Source organism: Eupeodes corollae, chromosome 1 (assembly GCF_945859685.1).
Source record: "Eupeodes corollae chromosome 1, idEupCoro1.1, whole genome shotgun sequence".
NCBI classification, from domain to species: domain Eukaryota; kingdom Metazoa; phylum Arthropoda; class Insecta; order Diptera; family Syrphidae; genus Eupeodes; species Eupeodes corollae.
This window is the reverse complement of record NC_079147.1, coordinates 75,228,368-75,248,043: the sequence shown is the minus strand read 5'-3', so window position 1 is coordinate 75,248,043 and position 19,676 is coordinate 75,228,368. Positions and strand designations below refer to the sequence as shown.

General features: G+C 29.6%; 1 protein-coding gene across 5 annotated transcripts in view; it reads left to right on the top strand.

Annotated features, from left to right (window-relative positions):
- The window catches only part of LOC129953797 (protein roadkill), a 448,090-nt gene that overhangs the window by 392,910 nt on the left and 35,504 nt on the right, over window positions 1-19,676 (top strand). For all 5 annotated transcript variants that reach the window (XM_056067262.1, XM_056067263.1, XM_056067260.1 and 2 more), the window contains one exon: window positions 16,949-17,096. In XM_056067262.1, the coding sequence (XP_055923237.1) occupies window positions 17,019-17,096 (78 nt within the window). In that variant the 5' untranslated portion in view covers window positions 16,949-17,018. The remainder of the gene's footprint in view (window positions 1-16,948; window positions 17,097-19,676) is intronic.

Below are 19,676 nucleotides of genomic sequence, written 5' to 3'. Positions count from 1 at the left end.
TTAAGTTTTGTTTATTTCTCGTTTATTTAAACAAGACTAATTAAAAAGGACTATGGGAAAATTAGTTTCTTGATGGTTAGTTTGGACTGTTATACCAGACATCTTTGGTTCAAACCCTGCCTGTGCCATCTAATGTGTTTTTAACGGGTACTTTCACTTTCGGGGAGTTGACAAATCCTCCAAGAGTAATTCTAGTCATGAAAAGTGCTTTCTCAAATAATACGTTCATATTCGGCTTAAGACTGTAGGTCCCCTCCATCCTTGACAACATTACTCGCACACAGGAATGGTTGAGAGTTGTAAGTCACTAAGTCCTCTTGGCCTAATTTTGTATTGAATGAAATGGCATTGAACTTATATACAGAAGTATTTAATTCGATTAAATAACAAGAAACACTTAAGATTGACATTTTTTCCAACCATAACTTTTCGTTCAGTTTGAAAAGAAACTTAAGTTCAGTGAAATCTACTTTCATTCTTTTAGGTTATTGATTTTTGTATAGTTTCGTTCACTTTTGTTTTGGAAATGTGAAATCAATAACAAAAACTTTTCGTTCAGTTTGAACATCAAATCAAGTTTTGTTAATCTACTTTGATTGATAACTTCTCAATAATGATACCAAAACAAACGACTACTTTCGTATTTTGAGATTATTGCATCTCGCCTAGATTCGTTCACTTTTATTTTGGAAATAAATTGTTATTGATCAGAAATCATCATTATGCACTGCAACATATCCTTTTTTACATTTTTTTGAGGAGGGGAAGGGGTAGGTACCGAATTTTTGTAGCTTTTTGAAATTTTCTTTAAATATTATTTTGCCATATGTCACAACTTAACGAATGAACTTTCAATTTGTCTCATATTTAATATTTTTACAGTATTCCTATTGCACTAAAGTACATTTCTTTCTATAATATTTAATAAATGAAAATTACGTGTCAAAAGTAAGAACTGAACGAAAAAATCCTGTCTGCAACAAATACTTCAAAAATATTTGTTTCATTTGCAGGAACGTCAAATTTTGAGAATCATCATGTAAGGAAACGCTCCACCATTTTCTATTCCATAAAATGTCATTGACAACTAAAAAAAAATGACGTTGGGGGGGAAATCAATTTTGGTTGCTTTTTAAAATGTTATTTTGATATATGTCACAACTTAACGAAGGAACTTTCTATTTGTCTCATTAATATATTTACATTATTCATTTTGCATAAAAGTACCTTTATTTTCATAATATGTAATAAATTAAAATTAAATTTCAAACAGTAAGAACTTGACGAACAAATCCTGTCAGCAACAAATACTTGAAAAATATTTGGTTCATTTCCAGGAACTTAGAATTTTGAGAATTATCATGTAAGGAAACGCTCCACTATTTTTATTCCACAACATATCTCTGACAACTAAACAAAATTGACGTTGGGGGGGAAACGAATTGTCACAGCTTCTTAACGAAGGAACTTTCAATTTTTCACATCTTAAATATATTTACATTATTCCTTTTACACAAAGTACCTTTGTTTCAATAATATTTAATTAATGAAAATTAAGTGCCAAAAAGTAAAAACTTAACGAAGAACTCCTGTCAGCAAAAAATACTTGAGAAATATTTGTTTAATTTCCAGGAACTTCAAATTTTGACTGATCTCATATTAGAAAATTTTGTATTCCACATAATGTCATCGACACTTAACAAATTTGACGAAGGTGTCTGTCATAAAAATAGAAGCTCTCTTTAAATGCAAATGACAGTTCACGTTTTATGTGTCATGTAATCGATTTAAAGAGTCTGAGGACGGAAGTAAATGGAAGTTGTTGGACTTTTCTACGAATTCACCTTCTTTTTTATTTCAATTTCTTTGTAATTATTTATAAAAGTTAAGTCACTTTCTTTTAATGAATGAAAGCTTCTTTTTTTTGTTGATTATTTCCTCTCACATTTTTTCTTCACTAAAGAAGATTAAAGTGTTTTCTTTTATTGAAAAGAAAACACAAATGGTGTACCTTCATACATCATATACACTACATAATGTAGTCTTTATTTTTGGTAGCTTTCGATAATGTAGATATAGTACTTTCTATATTTATTATCACCTACCACCATAAAATTAAATAAGAGGAAAAGAAGACCAAAAGACTGCCATTAAAGTGGTGTAATTTGAGAAAAGACCAATTTTAAGAGGAGTCACTAAGTAGCATTCGAAAAGGTGAACGAAAATTAACTTTCCCACGAATGTAAAAAGACATCAGACTTATACGAATACGACAAAGACTAAAGACGATTATGTAAGCTAACTGATGATATTTTTTTGAGAGTTTATGTAAATAGTTGGTATGGGATATGTTCAACGAGGCTAACCGAATCCAGTGATTAATTGAAATCCATTAAATAAGATTTGCGATTGGTTTTTTTTATTGATTTTACTTAAAAGCAAAAATTCGAAGAAAAAAAATTGAAAAAAAGTGTAAAGTGTAAACATACATTTAATATTTCATGGATTTTGCATTGCGCAGAAATATAAAAATAAGTAGCTCATAAATATAGAAGCTCAAATGTAAACCATCATGCAAATATATTTGAACAAGTGAAATGACATTTTAGGTTAAGTTAATGTATGTCATCATTTGTGCAAATATTTTTTGTGTTCTATTTTTCTTTTTTCGAAATTGAAATGTTAATCAATTTTTGAATTTAAAAAAAAAAAACAATAAATAATTATTAAACAATCAAAGCTGTGTTCTAAATAGATTTTGTTTGACAGTTTATAACGGCACGAGTAATGTCAGTGTGACACAAACTGATCCAATATCTTCTACAGGTGTGGATTGTTCATGCTTGGATAACGTTATTCAAACAATCACAAGTTTTGTTACAATTTTTTAAAAACCTTTTTATAAAATTATACAGGGTTATCCATTTTTGCGGTTTCAAAAGTATGACATTTCTTTTTCTTTATAAAGTTTCACATTAAACACTACATTATTTAAATGACACCATGCGAATGATGTAAAACTTTTTGACACATATTGGTCGGTATCTCAAACATAACTTGATGAATGTTATTTTTAAGTCCAAGTCGTCTTTTTCAATAGCAGGCAAAAAAAGTCGGTGACAGTCGAATTGACAGTGACATTCGTTCCATCGTCCAGTCTCTACAAATTTCTCTACAATTTGCTAATTGCTTGCTTAGTTGGACGATTATTTAAACCTTAATGTCTTCATAAAACACAATAAGTAGCTGTAGCAGAATAACAATTTGTATGCGTTGTTCGATAGTTAAGCGATTTATTTTCGTAAATGTCAGACTTTGAACTGACAAAAAATTGGTTTAACCAATTAGTTTGACAGATGTCGAATTCCAGCTCTATACTTTTGAAATCGTAAAATGGATAACCCGTTATTTCATATTTGGCCTCATGTTAAAATTGGTTTCGAATTTGTATAACAGTTTTAAAAACCTTGAAGTTGTATTTTTTGTCTCTGAAGTTTTAAATGTCAATTATTTGAATGTCACTCTAATTTATAACAGTTTATTAAAGCAAAGTAATTTAAATTTGGTCTCCTGTGTCCAGGATTCTCCGAAACTCAGAGTCAAAGCTGTGTTGTTTTGTTTTTCACATAATCGTATAAATAAAATTTAATAACAAAGGAGAAGTGTCAATCTGACTTTATAGAGCCAAAGTCATCCCTGTGGAATACAGCGGCGTTCCAAAAAAGTTTTGCCTGACGTATAACAATTTATGACAGTCAGAAGGATGTGAACGTGGCCAGACACAAAGCCGTGATTAGCAACTATTATATTATCACAACCATTAGAAATTATGTTGAAAAAAATCGATTTTGCTCAAAATAAATTGTTTGTATAACAGTTTTTGACAGTACTAGTGCTGCGAATGCATATCCAATTGACATATGCAATCCTCAATAAATTCAGGTCTACTTAGAGAACATATAGAAACGAAAAAATGAAAAAAAAACTGTGCTACGTCTAGAACATAATTATAACAGTTTATACCACACCGATTGATTTTAGTGCAGGATTTCCACATTCTGTTATAATATGGGCTACTTAGAGCACATATGTTAAATAATTGGTCAACACGATTTCAATCTAAATAGAACACAAATCATTTAAGATTGACATTTTGGTGAAAATCTAGCTTGTCACCATTATTTTGGTAACTATTGAACTGTCACTTTTTGGTTTGTATTCATAAAACATTGCAATCCTGCTTCAATTCACCACCATTTGGTGAAAATCTTGTGTGTCACCATTATTTTGGTAAATATTGAACTGTCACTTTTTAGTTTGTATTCATAAAAGATTGCAATCCTGCTCCAATTTACCACATTTTGGTAAAAATCTAGTTTATCACCATTATTTTGGTAACTATTGAACTGTCATTTTTTAGTTTGTATTCATAAAAGAAAATTTATCACCTCAAAGTTGACTATAGGACATTTAATAAAAAAAAAAAACATAGACCAGATATATAATTATTACTAAAACGTGAACATGAACATATAATTAATATTTTTTGTAGACCTTACAGCAAATAATATACACGTTTGAATTATCTCTAGAAACGCGCCATAGCACTTCATTAGAACTTTATATCAAAATACCACGTTTTCATTAATATAACCGTCCTTGACTCTTAGTTTAACTATAAAATATATAAACTTCGTACAAAGAACATACAAAAAAATAACAAAAATAATTAAATATAAAAACACGCAACACCACAAGTCTACAACACGTGCCATATTTTGTTGGGCTTGAAGGACAAAACCCCAAACTATAGTTTTTTTAGTTTAGATAAACAGTTTCTGAAAACATTTTCCTATATCACTCTCGATTCTCTAAACAAATAGACTTAAGTAGATTTAAGATTGTTTTGTTGTAAGTTTAGAAAAAACATAAAAGTAACGTAACGTAACAAAAAAAAAAAAAAACATCGATAAACTTTGTAACACAACAGAATGTAAAAACGTAAAAAGATAGATACTTTAGATCTAAGGTTAAACTTTCATTCAAAGTTGCACAACACACGTTCGAGTGATTTTTCAACTTTTGTTTATGGTTTTTTTTTTAATTTTTTATTTTATGTGAAACTTTGCACATCGTAAACTAAAAGTAAATAAAATAAAAGAAAAATTACTTTGATAACAAAATCTATTGTTGAGTAGGTACATGATGCTTAGTCATATTCATATTCATATAGTTTTTATTTTTTATTATTGCTAAAGTACATTTTGTTTAGTGCAGCAACTTGATATTTATAAACTTTTTTATTTCTTTAGCTTTGTTTGCAAAGAAAAAAAAAACTTAATTTGATATGACCTTCACTTTATGAATGTTTTTTTTTGTTATTTTCATTTGAAACAACTACAAAAAGAAGAGAAAACAAAACAGATTCAGTTGTTTTTTTAATGACTTTTGAGAATCTTGACTCATTCAAGGTTGGTCAGAGCTAAAATTTATTAATATACACATGTGAAGTGTTCTGGGGGGATTTCCGTCAAAGTAGAATATATTTTTTTTTTGGAAAAAATTAAATTAATATTTTATTTAAAATTAATTTAAATTTTATTTTAATTTACTGATTTAATTAAGTTCACAAAGTTCTAGCTTTATTTACATAAGATATGCATAGAACTTGATCCATAGTTAATTTTCTTATATTTTTATTAATTACTTTACCCTCGGGGATTTAATGCCCTGTTTTTGTAAATGACAGTTGACAGAACAAAATTAGTCTATGTATAACTATTTATAACAGTCTGCCATCCCACTCATTCCTAGAAAAATTTAAATTCTTGCATTATTTATTATGAATAGTTTAAAACACAATCACTATAAGTTTCTAGTTAAACGAAGAACATATACGAGACAAGTATCTCAGTTGATTTGACAGTTCTCGTTTTTTGACAATTTCTCTTTCAAATGTACATAATTAAATTCGCAAAGTTCTAGCTTCATTTATATAAAACATGCATAAGACTCGATCCATAGTTAATTTTCTTCTATTTTTATTAATTACTTTAGCCTCAGGGATTCAATGCACTGTTTTTTTATATGACGGTTGACAGATTGAAACTAGTCTATGTATAACAGTCTTCTATCCCACTAGAAAAATTCAAATTCCTGCATTATTTATTATGAATATTTTAAAACAAAATCACTAAAAGTTTCCAGTTAAACGGAAAACATATACAAGACAAGTATGGCAGTTGATCTGACAGTTCTCGTTTTTTGACAATTTCTCTTGCAAATGTATGTATAACAGTCTTCTATCCCACTCATGCCTAGAAAAATTAAAATTCCTGCATTATTTATTATGAATAGCTTAAAACAAAATTACTAAAATTTTCCGTTCAAAGCAGAACATAAACAAGTCAAGTATGGAAATTGATTTGACAGTTCTCGTTTTTTTGACAATTTCTATTTCAAATGTATAACAGTTTATAACAGTCTTCTATCCCACTCATTTCTAGACAAATTAAAATGACTGCATTTTTTATTATGAATTTTTTGAAACAAAATCACTAAAAGTATGACACTCAATTTGACAGTTCTTGTTTGTTTGACAGTTTCACTCTCAAGTGTGTTTTTAGAGATTTACTTTTTTTCTTCAGAGGTTAAAAATACTTTTAATCAAATTTTATTAATTTAAGAGGAGCACAAAACTGTCAAAAAGTATAAAAAAAACCTTTTGACAGACAAAAACTAACAATATGAACTATTTTTGACATCCACACCAGTGAAATGTTAAGTTTGATTAAGACCTCCCATCAAAAGAAAAAATCAATTATTATAATAATAAAATTGATTTTTGTTCATTCTCTTTTTGCCGGAAGTAACTTGATATTATATTAAAACTAGCCTATGTATAACAGTTTATAAAAGTGTTCTAATCCACTCATGTCTAGAAAAGAATATTAACAAAATCACTAAAAATTATAACGTGTGCGTTTCTAGTTCAACAAAGAATGCAATCAAGTGATATTTAAAAGAGCAATATTATGACAGTCGATTTGACAGTTCTGGTTCTATGACAGTTCCTCTTTGAAATGTGTTTTCAGAGATTTTTTTTTTCTTATGAGGGCTAAATATAAATTCTTTCAATCAAATTTTATTTATTAGTTTAAGAGGAGCACAAAACTGTCAAAGAGTATAATAAACCTTTTGACAGACAGAAACTAACTATTTTTGACTTCCACACCAGTGAAATGTTAAGTTTGATTAAAACCTCCCATTAAAAGAAAAATTCAAATTGATTTATCTTCATTTTCTTTTCGTCGGAAGTAACTTCATATTATATTAAAACTAGCATATGTATAACAGTTTATAAAAGTCACTCATGCCTAGAAATGAATATAAAAAAAAAACATTAAAAATTATAACTTGTGAATTTCTAGTTCAACAAAGAATGCAATCAAAACATTTTTAAAAGGGCAACATAATGACAGTCGATTTGACAGTTCTCGTTCTCTGACAGTTCCTCTTTGAAATGTGTTTTTAGAGATTTTTTTTTTCTTATGAGGGCTAAATATGAATTCTTTCAAACAAATTTTATTTATTATTTTAAAAGGAGCACAAAACTGTCAAAGAGTATAAAAAACCTTTTGACAGACAGAAACTAACGAGATGAACTATTTTTGACTTCCAAACCAGTGAAATGTTAAGTTTGATTAAAACTTCCCATTAAAAGAAAAAATCAATTATAAAAATAATATTGATTTATGTATAAGTAAAACATAGATCTCCCACGGTCGCTCGCTCGGTCGGTAGGGTAGTTCATACTCTTTTTGTCGGAAGTACTTTGATATTTAAAACCAAAGTATGTACTCGTTCTTCCTACCTATCTATATACCTATTCCAACAGTCATAAGTGAAAAGGATAGATACAGCAAGAAGAGAAAAAAAACACCCACTCATTCAACAAAAATTTCTTCTCAAATTCCTAAGGTAAAATCGCCTTCGTTTACACCTCACCCCTCACCCTTCAATCATCATCATCATCATCAGTACCAGCATCCTTCTTTTGTGAAGTGCAGTGCAGTAAAAAGACTTCAACGCGACTAAAAAAAAATAACACAGACTGCGATTTTCAATTTTATCATTGACAGATGACGGGCTTCATCTCTTTCTGTCAAATGAAATCCAGAAGCAAAAGTAGATGCATAAACCACCTCTATGATGACAATCAATTTATGGCTATATGATACTTCTTGAAAACTGCAACCAAATTAAATTGTATTAAATCAGGTCAATAGTTCTTTATATTCAAAAGAATTCATAAGAAACCAAAAAAAAAGGCAAAATAGAGGAGATTAAAGAATTTTCCTTAATCTCAACTCTATGGTGGAGGTAAGATTGACGTTGGACGTGGAGGTGATTTGATTTTTCTTCTTTTTATTTTGTATTTACGAATTTAATCCGCATCCTGTGCAATTCGATACATATTTTTGTTTTCTATTTTTTCACCAAAAATCCAATTTTCAAGGATCTACGAAATTTTATGGATTTTGTCGTCCTTTCTTCAGTTCTTATTGTGTCTCTTTTGGTGTTGTTATTGTTGTTAGTCTAGCTCCAGGTAGAAGAATCAATAAATCGGATATTGTTTTGTTGTAAGGTATATAAGTTAAATCTCTACACCCGCTTCCTTTAGTCAAACAACATTCGCTATGGATTTGGTTTGGTTCTTCCCTTGTCCGAGGAAAAAATATGTCCCATTGTTATTTTGCACCTTTTCGTTCCGTAAATCGTAACTGTATGTTTTTTGATGATGGCTGTGCCTCGAGGTTAAAAATTCCTCTCTCCCTTTACCTACTCATAAGGATGATAATGGGTGATCTATTGTTTTCAACAACTGACTCTTGCTATCCTTCTTTTTCCTATTTCACGGATCAATCCTGTTTCCTGCTCATCCTAATATCACAACTATTTAAGATTGTACCTATTTTCTTTTGCGTTTCAGTCAAATAGAAACAATTTTTGTTTGTGTTGTTTCCTTAGGGAAAATCCAAACCAGACGAGCAACTGAAGAAAATGATGCATTAGTCAGAATCGAAGAGTTAAAGAGTGGTGATCATCATCATCATCATCGACCGGGTTGACATTTCTTCTTAATTCATCTTTGAATAATTAATCTCGGCATAATACTCACCACGATCGCACTCCCCAACCCAACAAAGCCCATAGCAGCGAAACTTAAATAATGACAGCAGCTGTCACTTGTTAATCATCATCTGAAGAGAGCTTATTTTTGTTTCTTCTATTTGTTTTGTGCCGTATAATGTTGTGTTATGTTTGGCACGTGGGTTGCTGTATTTTATTAAAAGCAGAAAACACAGAACCAAGTTAAAAAAGAAAAACAAAGTGCTGTTAAATAATACTGATACTAACATAAATGTGATAATAAATATAGTATATACATACATATATTATAAAGTGTGCCAATGTTTGAATGTGTTCCGTTTGAATTTTTCTAAGAGTTTTGTTAATTGTTTTTGTTGTTTTATAATAAATTATTAAAAGTTTATGGTGTGAGCAATATTAGTAGTGTTACGTTTAGTTGTCAATGCTGATGACAGTGAATTTATTTTCTCAGTATATATTTTAATAATAATAGGTTAAGGAAATTCTTCTTCTTATTTCTATTTTTTTTTTTAAACAAATTTGTTATACTCAAAAATTTTATTAAATTTATATATATATTTTTTTATCTGTTAATATTTATTTATTTATACAAACAATTTATACTAAATGTCGCATGCTAAATTAATTCAAATTGAATTTGATCGCAATATAATGGATTTATTTTATGAACGACTTGAAAGGTAAGAAGAATATGACATTATGGTTTAATTATCTTATTTTATGGTTCTTTTTATAATTTTTAAGCTTCAGAAGCAACCTTTTTTTTATGATATTTGTGTCTGAGAAGTTCAGAATGGCGCTTACGTCTTTGTTTTTTTATTTCTTGATTTTAAACAACAAATTGAGTGCAATGGACTCCCGTTAAGACAATTTCACCAATTTACCAAAATGTCCTTTATGCAATTCTTCATCTGTCAAATTGAACAAAATAATTGCTTTTGGTTTTAAGGATCATACATTTACACAATCTACATAATTTCAATAATGAAACAAAGACATTTTTTAAAATAGACTAAATTCTATTTTTGACAGTTGGAGAGTTTGTGTGGAAAATTAAGATTTTACTTTAAATTTTTGTATAAGTGGCTTTTATGGAAACTGCCAAAACCTTCAATTAACTTCAAGTGTCTTATGTCAATAACACTTTTATCAAATAATCCAATGTTAAATTAAAATAAAGTCACTTTTTTAGTGTCATTTTTATTAATATTAATTCGTTGTGATTTTAATTAAATCACGTAAAGAATTGATAATCACGAAATTTGTTTTTTTTTTTTTTATTTGTTGCAAAATCCCAACGTTTAACATTGAGATAAACACAAAGAATGTAAAATAAGTATTGACTCGTGTGCATTTTATGCATTTTCTGTGAATGTGACAGTTTCATGAAATTGAATCTTTTGAAAAAAAACACACTTTTTTAATTTATATTTTTGTAGATGATTACAGTTTGTGATACAAGAGCGCATATACGCTAATTTTCATCTCTTCTAGCCTTTGTTTGTAGATTAAACAATATTGGGTTCGTTTATTTTCTTAAACTACTAAAAATATACTTCACTTCATCAGAAACCAAACTGTCATATTATTTCATGTGAGGGGGAAACGTTCCCCGTTCTATAATTTTATTTGCACCTGAAATCACCACAAAATAATTGACAATAACTTGTCAATTTTAAAGGTTTGTAAATTCTTTACAAACTGTCCTGAATAGGGTGTGTTCGTGTGCTGAACAATTTCGGCAAACGTCATAATTCATAATACTCTTATACTTTTTGTGAACAAGCAAGAACAAAACAACTATCTGTCAAAGCACTACCAGTTGTCCTTGTTATTTTCTGTCAAACATAATATTTCTATTGTGTCTAGTTCTTAAATTTACCTGGTTATGTTTAAATTAGTATGCAAATCACAATTTGATAATAATAGTGTACTAATTACTTAAAAATCTTGTTTGCAAATTCAAAACTCGTATAAGATATTAAATGAAAAACCGGCTGACAGCTTCTAATTTTTTTTGACAGATTTATTCCTTAACAATACCGCACCTCATGGTCATTCATATATATCTTATATACAAAATGAGAAACATCACTTAAATACGATTTATCAGTAGCAGGAAATAAGTTTGAATATCATGAAGTGTAATCACATCATGGGTATGAATTGTCATTCACAATAATAAAATATAGAAATCTACTACATTATCATTGTGATTTATCAATAATGATAATCTTAATTGCGTGTGATTTAGTAAATGAAGTACTGAAATTTATTTCATCGACCTTGATGTTAAATTTTTTATGTTTTCTTTCATAATTCCTTAGAACTTGTTTTGTTCTTTGAGAAAAAAAAAACAAAAACTAAATTTTTCTAATATGTCATCATAATTTTTGACACGTCAAAATTCTATTCTCCAAATTATATCATATACGACCTCTAACAAAGTATTTAAATGTATAGTATCTACAAATACATAAGTATTGAGTGTTTTCTGTTGCCTTTTAATTTCCTGTCATAGTCGCATGTCAAAAAAGATGGCCTTGCTAACGACCGACGACATGACAGTTGGAAAGAGATAGAAAAATTTTGGTTAAGCATGAAGTTTTTTTTTCGTATTTTTGAAGGACATCAACGATGACATTCGGTTAATTGATTAGATTCTCTCTTTATGTTCTGTCATTGTTCAAGTGTATCGATTCTTTCATGTGAAACGATTGGATGATGTTAGTTTTTGTTATAACTAAATAAAAGTTCTAGAAAAGAATGACTGCAGAGTCGACGACAAAAATCAGGTCCAACTATTTAATGAAATACTTTTTCTTTTTTGTCATTTTCAAAATGTATCTGACTAAGCTTAAAATGGTATTTTTTGTGTGTTGTATCTTATATACATTGTAGGTCAACTTGATTTAAGTCTATTTTATGACTACACGTACATTTTTCTAGAATTTATCTACACCCGGAGATGATGTTATTCAATTAGGAAGGGAATTCATTCAATGACTTACGATTAATAGAAAAGAACACGAGATATTCTAATAAATATTCTTTGCTATGAAGTCATGCTGACAAAATAATAAAAAGAAAAAAGAAATAGAAATTAATTTCCTATATGTGTGTACAATATACATAACTCGTGTTTAAGTCATGGTTGATCTACTTTTATAGGCATTTATGAGCAACAGAAATGTGGGCGTGAATTAGTATCAATAAAAGATAGGCGCATAGATCATTGATTAATCAATGAGATAGAAATTATTTCCCAGAACAACAAAAATGACAAAATTAATTAATTTTGGTGTCAAGATTGGAGAATTATGTTCAACTGTCATTTTGACAACTGGGATGTTCTCACTTTTTGGGACAATAATAATATTTGCAAAGAAAATGCATTTCCCTAAAACAACTTTTAATAGAAATGTCAACTAAGTCTCATTTAAACCATCAAAGATTATATATGACAGCTTTCTGACAAGTGTAGAATTTCAGCCAATCTTAACACTGAGTTCTGTTTAGTTGACTAATTTATACCAAGATTGATTTTCTACATTAGTTCTGTTTGCTGTTTTTTTTTGCAAAACTAAGTTATTTTCAATAGTGTCAAATGTAGTTTCCTTTTGACAGTTGGTTTATAAAAGACGATGAAGTGCATTAGGATTGTTTTCTCCATTGTCATTTTAAGTGTTAAATTGTTTGAAAGTTGCATGTATGTATGTATATGAAATGTTTAATGCACACTTTTGACAGTTTAATTGTTTTTGTTCAACTGTCATTTTGACAACTGGTTTTTGTTTTGCCAATTTAGTAGACTTCAAAGCGTTGGATTTGAAGAAAAGTTCTCGTGTTTTGAAAATGCCTTTTGCGAAAGCAACCTTCAATAAAAATGTGAAATAAGTCTAATTTTAACTATCAAAGATGATATATGACAGCTTTCTGACAAGTGTAGGATGTCAGCCAATCTGAACACTGAACTCTGTTTAGTTGAATAATTTATACCAGAATTAATTTTCTACATTAGTTCTGTTTGTTTTTTTTTTTTGTAGAAAAAAACAATTAAATTATTTTTAATAGTGTCAAAAGTAGTTTCCTTTTGACAGTTGGTTTGTAAAAAACTTTGAAGTACATTAGGATAGTTTTCTTCATTGTCATTTTAAGTGTTAAATTGTTTCAAAGTTGTATCTATGTGTATGAAATGTATAATGCACACTTTGACAGTTTAATTGTTTTTGTTCAGCTGTCATTTTGACAACTGGTTTTTGTGTTGCCAATTCAATAGACTTCAAAACGTTGGAATTGAAGAAAAATTCTCACGTCTTAGGACAATAATAATATTTGCAAAGAAAATGCCTTTTGCGAAAGCAACCTTTAATAAAAATGTGAAATAAGTCTAATTTTAACTATCAAAGATGACATATGACAGCATAATAATAATTTACACCAGAATTAATTTTCTACATTAGTTCTGTTTGTTTTTTTTTTTGTTGAAAAAACAATTAAATTATTTTTAGTAGTGTCAAAAGTAGTTTCCCTTTGACAGTTGGTTTGTAAAAAAACATTAGGATTGTTTTCTCCATTAACATTCTTAGTGTTGAATTGTACCAATTGGAGTTTCCTTTTGATCGTGTCAAATTTAGTTTCCATTTGACAGTTGGTTTATAAAAAACTTTGAAGTTAATGAGGATTGTTTTCTCCATTGTCATTTTAAGTGTTAAGTTGTGTCAAATGTAGTTTCCTTTTGATTGTGTCAAATGTAGTTTCCTTTTGACAGTTGGTTTGTAAAAAACTTTGAAATACATTACGATTGTTTTCTCCATTGACATTCTAAGTGTTGAATTGTGTCAAATGTAGTTACCTTTTGACAGTTGGTTTACAAAAAACGTTGAAGTATATTAGGATTGTTTTCTCCATTGACATTCTAAGTGTTGAAATGTGTCAATTGGAGTTTCCTTTTGATAGTGTTAAATGTAGTTTCCTTTTGACAGTTGGTTTGAAAAAAACTTTGAAGTACATTAGGATTGTTTTCTCCATTGACATTCTAAGTGTTGAATTGTGTCAAATGTAGTTTCCTTTTGACAGTTGGATTTGTAAAAATCTTTGAAGTACATTAGAATTGTTTTCTCCATTGATATTCTAAGTATTGAATTGTGTCAAATGTATTTTCCTTTTGATTGTGTCAAATGTAGTTTTCTTTTGACAGTTGGTTTATAAAATAACAATCCTAATATGTATATTAGGATTGTTGTCTCCATTGTCATTTTAAGTGTTAAATTGTTTCAAAATTTTATCTTTTTAAATGAAATGTGTAATGCACACTTTTGACAGTTTAATTGTTTTTTATTCGTTTAACGTCCTTGGTCTATCCTTTCAATGGCTATCAATTGGTTTTAAGAAGAACAAAAATACTATTTTAATTCAATACAAAGCAATGAAGCAGATGTTTCTCTTCTCTTTTATTCGTTGTCCACTTCTTTATCCCTCTTATTTCATCCACATTTTATCTGTAACCCATGTAATGTGTTTGTTATATCTTTTGGGCCAATATTAAGAACGCGATAAACGGATAAGACAATCATACGTGGTATATTCTATTATATATAAAAAACATGTGTTAATGTACATAAATATATACAAGGACAGGACAGGATAAAGTGGTCGAAGAATAAGATATAAGAAAAAGAAGATGACGAAGAAGGTAAACTTCTTTACTTTACGTTTACACGAAAGACTATACAACGACTTAATGGCAAAATATGAACCCTGAAAAAATGTATGAAATGTGTACAATACATGAGTAAGTGTGCTCCTCTCTAGCTAGTTCCTTCGTTTTCTTTTTGTTTATTATTTCAGGCTTGCCAGATTGAGCTATTTATCGGAAAGTGAGCTATTTATAGTAAACAATTTAATATGGCAGCCCAAAAACAGTTTTGCTATAAAAAGCCCAAATCTTGGGAAACATTTTTTCTTCACACAGATAAATGATATATAGAGAATATTTTTCCTAAATTGATAATCATAAGTTTATGCGTCAAAAACGTTTGTCAGAAAAAAACAACCTTAATTTGGGCTACTTTTTCGAATCCAATTTTGAGCTACAAATGTTTTTAAATTGGGCTATTGAGCTAGTTTATGACATGGCAACCCTATAACCGTTTAATCTTGGCCTCTTTGTGTAGAGTATCCTCGTGCTACTTTATGAGAAATATATTTTCTTTTCTTTTATGTATATTCAGTGCACTGAACATCCTTCCTGGGGGATATTTTTTTTCTGTTTTGCGCTACTGCTGGTCTGTAGTTGAGATGTGTTATTATTTTGTGGATACCTCTTATATTGATCATCTTAGTTATGTGTAGCGTATGTACTTGTTGACAAAAGGCCATTTTTTTAAATAATAAAACAAAAAACCTAAAGGTATGTACCTACCTAGTTACATATTTACAACCACAGGATAAATAAAGGTGCACTTTTGTAGAATTTACAATAAAAAAAAAGTACATTGAAGGACCGAACGTCCGAACACTCAACTGAACTGAGTGCCAAGCCAGTGCGAGTGTCGCTTCTTCGTTTAATGTTTATTCATTGATTTTTTTTGTTTGTGAGTTCAACTCGTTTATATGAGCTGTTTATTGTTTAACCTTCTCTACCTGCTTGACACGACTTCTTCCAATAAACTTACTTTAATGTCCTTAGACTTTACATGAAGCACTTAAAGTATTAAAAACTGTTATTAGAAAAGTACATAGTTGAATTTTTGCATTGTTTTTTTTTTATTAATTTTTAATTTTAAAGCGTTGTTCTAACATCTGTTGCTTTATTTCCCTTTAAACTGCAATTTTAACTCCAAAGTTAGTAGAAAATGGAACTAAAAAAGAAGTAAACGAACAGACCTATAATTTGGGAGGTATATACGTTTTTTGAAATCACAAAATGTCCAATTATACAAACGACACCTTAAGGCCTTGTTCAGATGGATAGTGTTTGTCTCTTATACCAAACAGAGCAGTTGTAGTCACGTTAACATTAAACTGATCACATTTTTTCTGTTCAAAAAGAACACACATGTAAAACGACGACAAAGTCGCTTAGTCTGAACGCATCAAACAATACTTCGTTTTTCATTTTGTGATCAAAAAATATTTATTGAAAACATGACAGATGTCAAATGGATGTTAAGGCTGTCAAAATACAACCGACTGAGAAGTCGCCATATTGCTTTATCCATAAATAGAGAAATTTTGATTATAATGTGATATATTATAAAATTATCTTACGCAAAAACAGCCTTCGGGAAATAAGTGTTAAAAACAGAACGGATATTCACCTCGTTAGTGTCAAAAACAAAGGCTTCAAATTTCCTTATCCAAAAACAGAGAAATATAACTTAGGTTATATGTACATATATTTTTAAATTGTCTTACTCAAAAACAGCTCTTGCGAAGCTAGTGTCAAAAACAAAACGGATACTTACCTCAATAGTGTCAAAAACAAAGTCAGCATGAAGATTATAACTTGGTTAACAATAAAACTTAAATTTAATTCATATAAAAGATGGTTCGTCGATGTATCAATGATTGCATATATTAGGAATTTAAAATAATAATTGTGTTGTGTAACCCATCCTCAACTATATCTTTTCTGAGGGGTCAGATAGATTGTTTGACTTCGAATTGGGGAAAATACATTTTTATAAAAATTTACATCTATTTTTATTTTGTATATTATTTCAATCGTCATTTATTTATATCATTATTTTTTTTTATCGTATCTTTTTAGATTGCCAAACGAATGCCAGGCAGGCCAAACTGCTAGAGTAACATCTAACCTGCACGCATCAAGTAGTACAATGGCGGTTAGTCGTGTACCGTCGCCGCCTTTAGCGGAAGTTAATACACCAGTTGCTGAAAATTGGTGTTACACTCAGGTGAGTTTCTTTTTATTTTTTTTTTGTAACCATCATCAGTGTCCTTTTTTTTTATGAAGATATATGCAGTGTATTAAGTTTCTCATTCCCACACACTAAAAATGTCACGGGTCAACAAAAAATTACAAACAAAAAGAGACAAAAGAGCACGTATAACTTTTGCCAGCGGAAACTGTCATATGATATTCTTTCGGGGACATTTACCTAGATGTTTATTTTTTTTTTGTTTTTTGTTTCTGGTTGAGATAAAGTTAAATTTAATTAAATTACATGAAGCCTTTTATCGTTCAATGAACTTTAACTTGAATATGAACTTGAATTTTTTCATCATGATGACATTTCATTTTAATAAAATGTCAAAATTTTGACAGTTGTTGTTGTTTTGAAGGTTTTTCCTTATGACAAACTATTTATGACTAAGATCTCATATCTGAATCATGTTGCTTTTTGTCCAAGGCTAAAATATTATTTCAACCATAAGTCCAACGCCCTATTCTATCTATTTTAAGTTTTGTTAAAGGTCATATCATTTAAGTATTAATTTACGGTCGTTCACCTTGAAAAGAAGAGAACTATAATAATTTACAACAACTCTTCCATAGAGTAATTAAATTAACTTATTTAATAGGTGGCTATCTAAAAAGCTGTCAAATTTAAAAGTCAAATAAATAAATCTTAGTATAGGCAGGTACAACAAAACTATCAAATCAACCAAAAACCGACCACCCACTCTCTCATCGCTGACCTGGCTCTTCAACTTCATCTTCTTCTTTTGTTTTGTTCTTTTTTGTTTTATTAATTCTTTTCCAAAGTTGTGTTTCCAGTTTATTTTGAATTTGTTCTTTCAATTAGATTTAAATTCCCACAAACTATTTCAAAAAGTAGTTATAAATAAATTGATTTTTATTGTTTTCGATTGGCACGTGTTCTGATTATGTACTTAAACATGGTTCAAGGTGCCTTAATCTTTTAGTACACTCATTTTAGTTTAAATTTTTAAATAGCCTTCAATATTTGTATAGGTGCTTATGTTTATTACATTCCTCTTATCATATTTCTATGAAATTTTCTAAATTTTATTTGCTTTTTACATAAACTAATCAGAAAAACTAAATAATCTAAAAGTGTACTAAATGTGTACTAAACGTTTATATTCCCCTCAAATTCTAGTCAATTAAAAACGTAAATCAATTTTCAAAAGAGGGAGAAAACAAGGAACTTAAAGTATAGTGTATATAGAAAAGAAGCAAAACTATACAAACAAGAGAGGGGAAAAAAAAAAATAAAACCATTTGGCATTGGCTGCAAGAACCCTGAGAATGTACGCACTTGACTTTGGCTAGTTCCGAGTATAGTTCAATGGATTTTCTTCTTATTCTGTTTTTGTTGTTTTTTTTTTTTATTTATTTAGTTCTCCACTTTATCTTCTCTTTTAGTTCTGTTTCTTTGTGAATTGATTGTTATTTTGTATCAATTAGAGTCTATCTGAAGTCTTTATACGTTTAGGATGATGAATCAGTAAATATTGGAAGAGATTAAAAATACTTTTTCTAATCTGTTTAGTACAAAAATAGATCGAAAAGAAGAGAGGAAAAAGAAGACAACACAAGACGAGACGGAAAGAAGACAAACTTCAAAGTATTGTGAATGCATAAATTATCTGTCAGATTTTTGTTTTTATTATACGTCATAAAGTTCACGTCAATGTGATCAATGACTGCGGCAATTCGTCGCGGTCATACTTCTTATAATCCCAAGTTCAATCACAACGATGATGACTACTACCAGCATCCGACAACGCGACTCGACGTGAACGGCCGGTGACTGCTCATAAATTTGGGCTGTTTTAATGGACATCCGCGCTGCGGTCGCGGTCGTTGCACTTTATGCCGTTCGATGCCGCTGTCTGTCGGTCGTCGCCGCCGCACCTCATTTGTGTTGATATTTAATGTGATTCTTTATTCATCATTTTATAAATTAACCACCTTAAAGACAAAAACCTGACGGTTAATGTCCCTTGCATTTTGACATATTGTTTTGTGTTGAAAATATGCAAAGCACAAGTGTGGTGAGTTCATTGAGAGAGAGCAATAACCAGTAGCAGCACTGGTAATACCTACTTGCAACACACAGACATTCGAGTTGTTGTGTTTTGGTTAGCTGGTGGCAGTGGTGCGTCAGTGACTGTGAACATACCTTTAGGTTTATATCCTAAGATACCTATTCAAATTAGCATGTAAAAGAAATTAAATCAAGTGCAGGCATTGATCTTATTTTTCTTGTTCCAGAAGAACACGCATGAAAAACGACGACAAAGTCGCTTCGTCTGAACGCATCGAACAATACTTTGTTTTTTATTTTGTTATCAAAAAATATTTATTGAAAACATGACATATGTCAAATGGGTTCTAAGGCTGTCAAAACACAACTAACTGACAAGTCGCCAAAGTGCCCTATCCATAAATAGAGTGAAATTATCTTACGCAAAAACAGCCTATGGGAAATAAGTGTTAAAAACAGGACGGATATTCACCTCATTAGTGTCAAAGTTACGAAGGCGTCATATTTCCTTATCCAAAA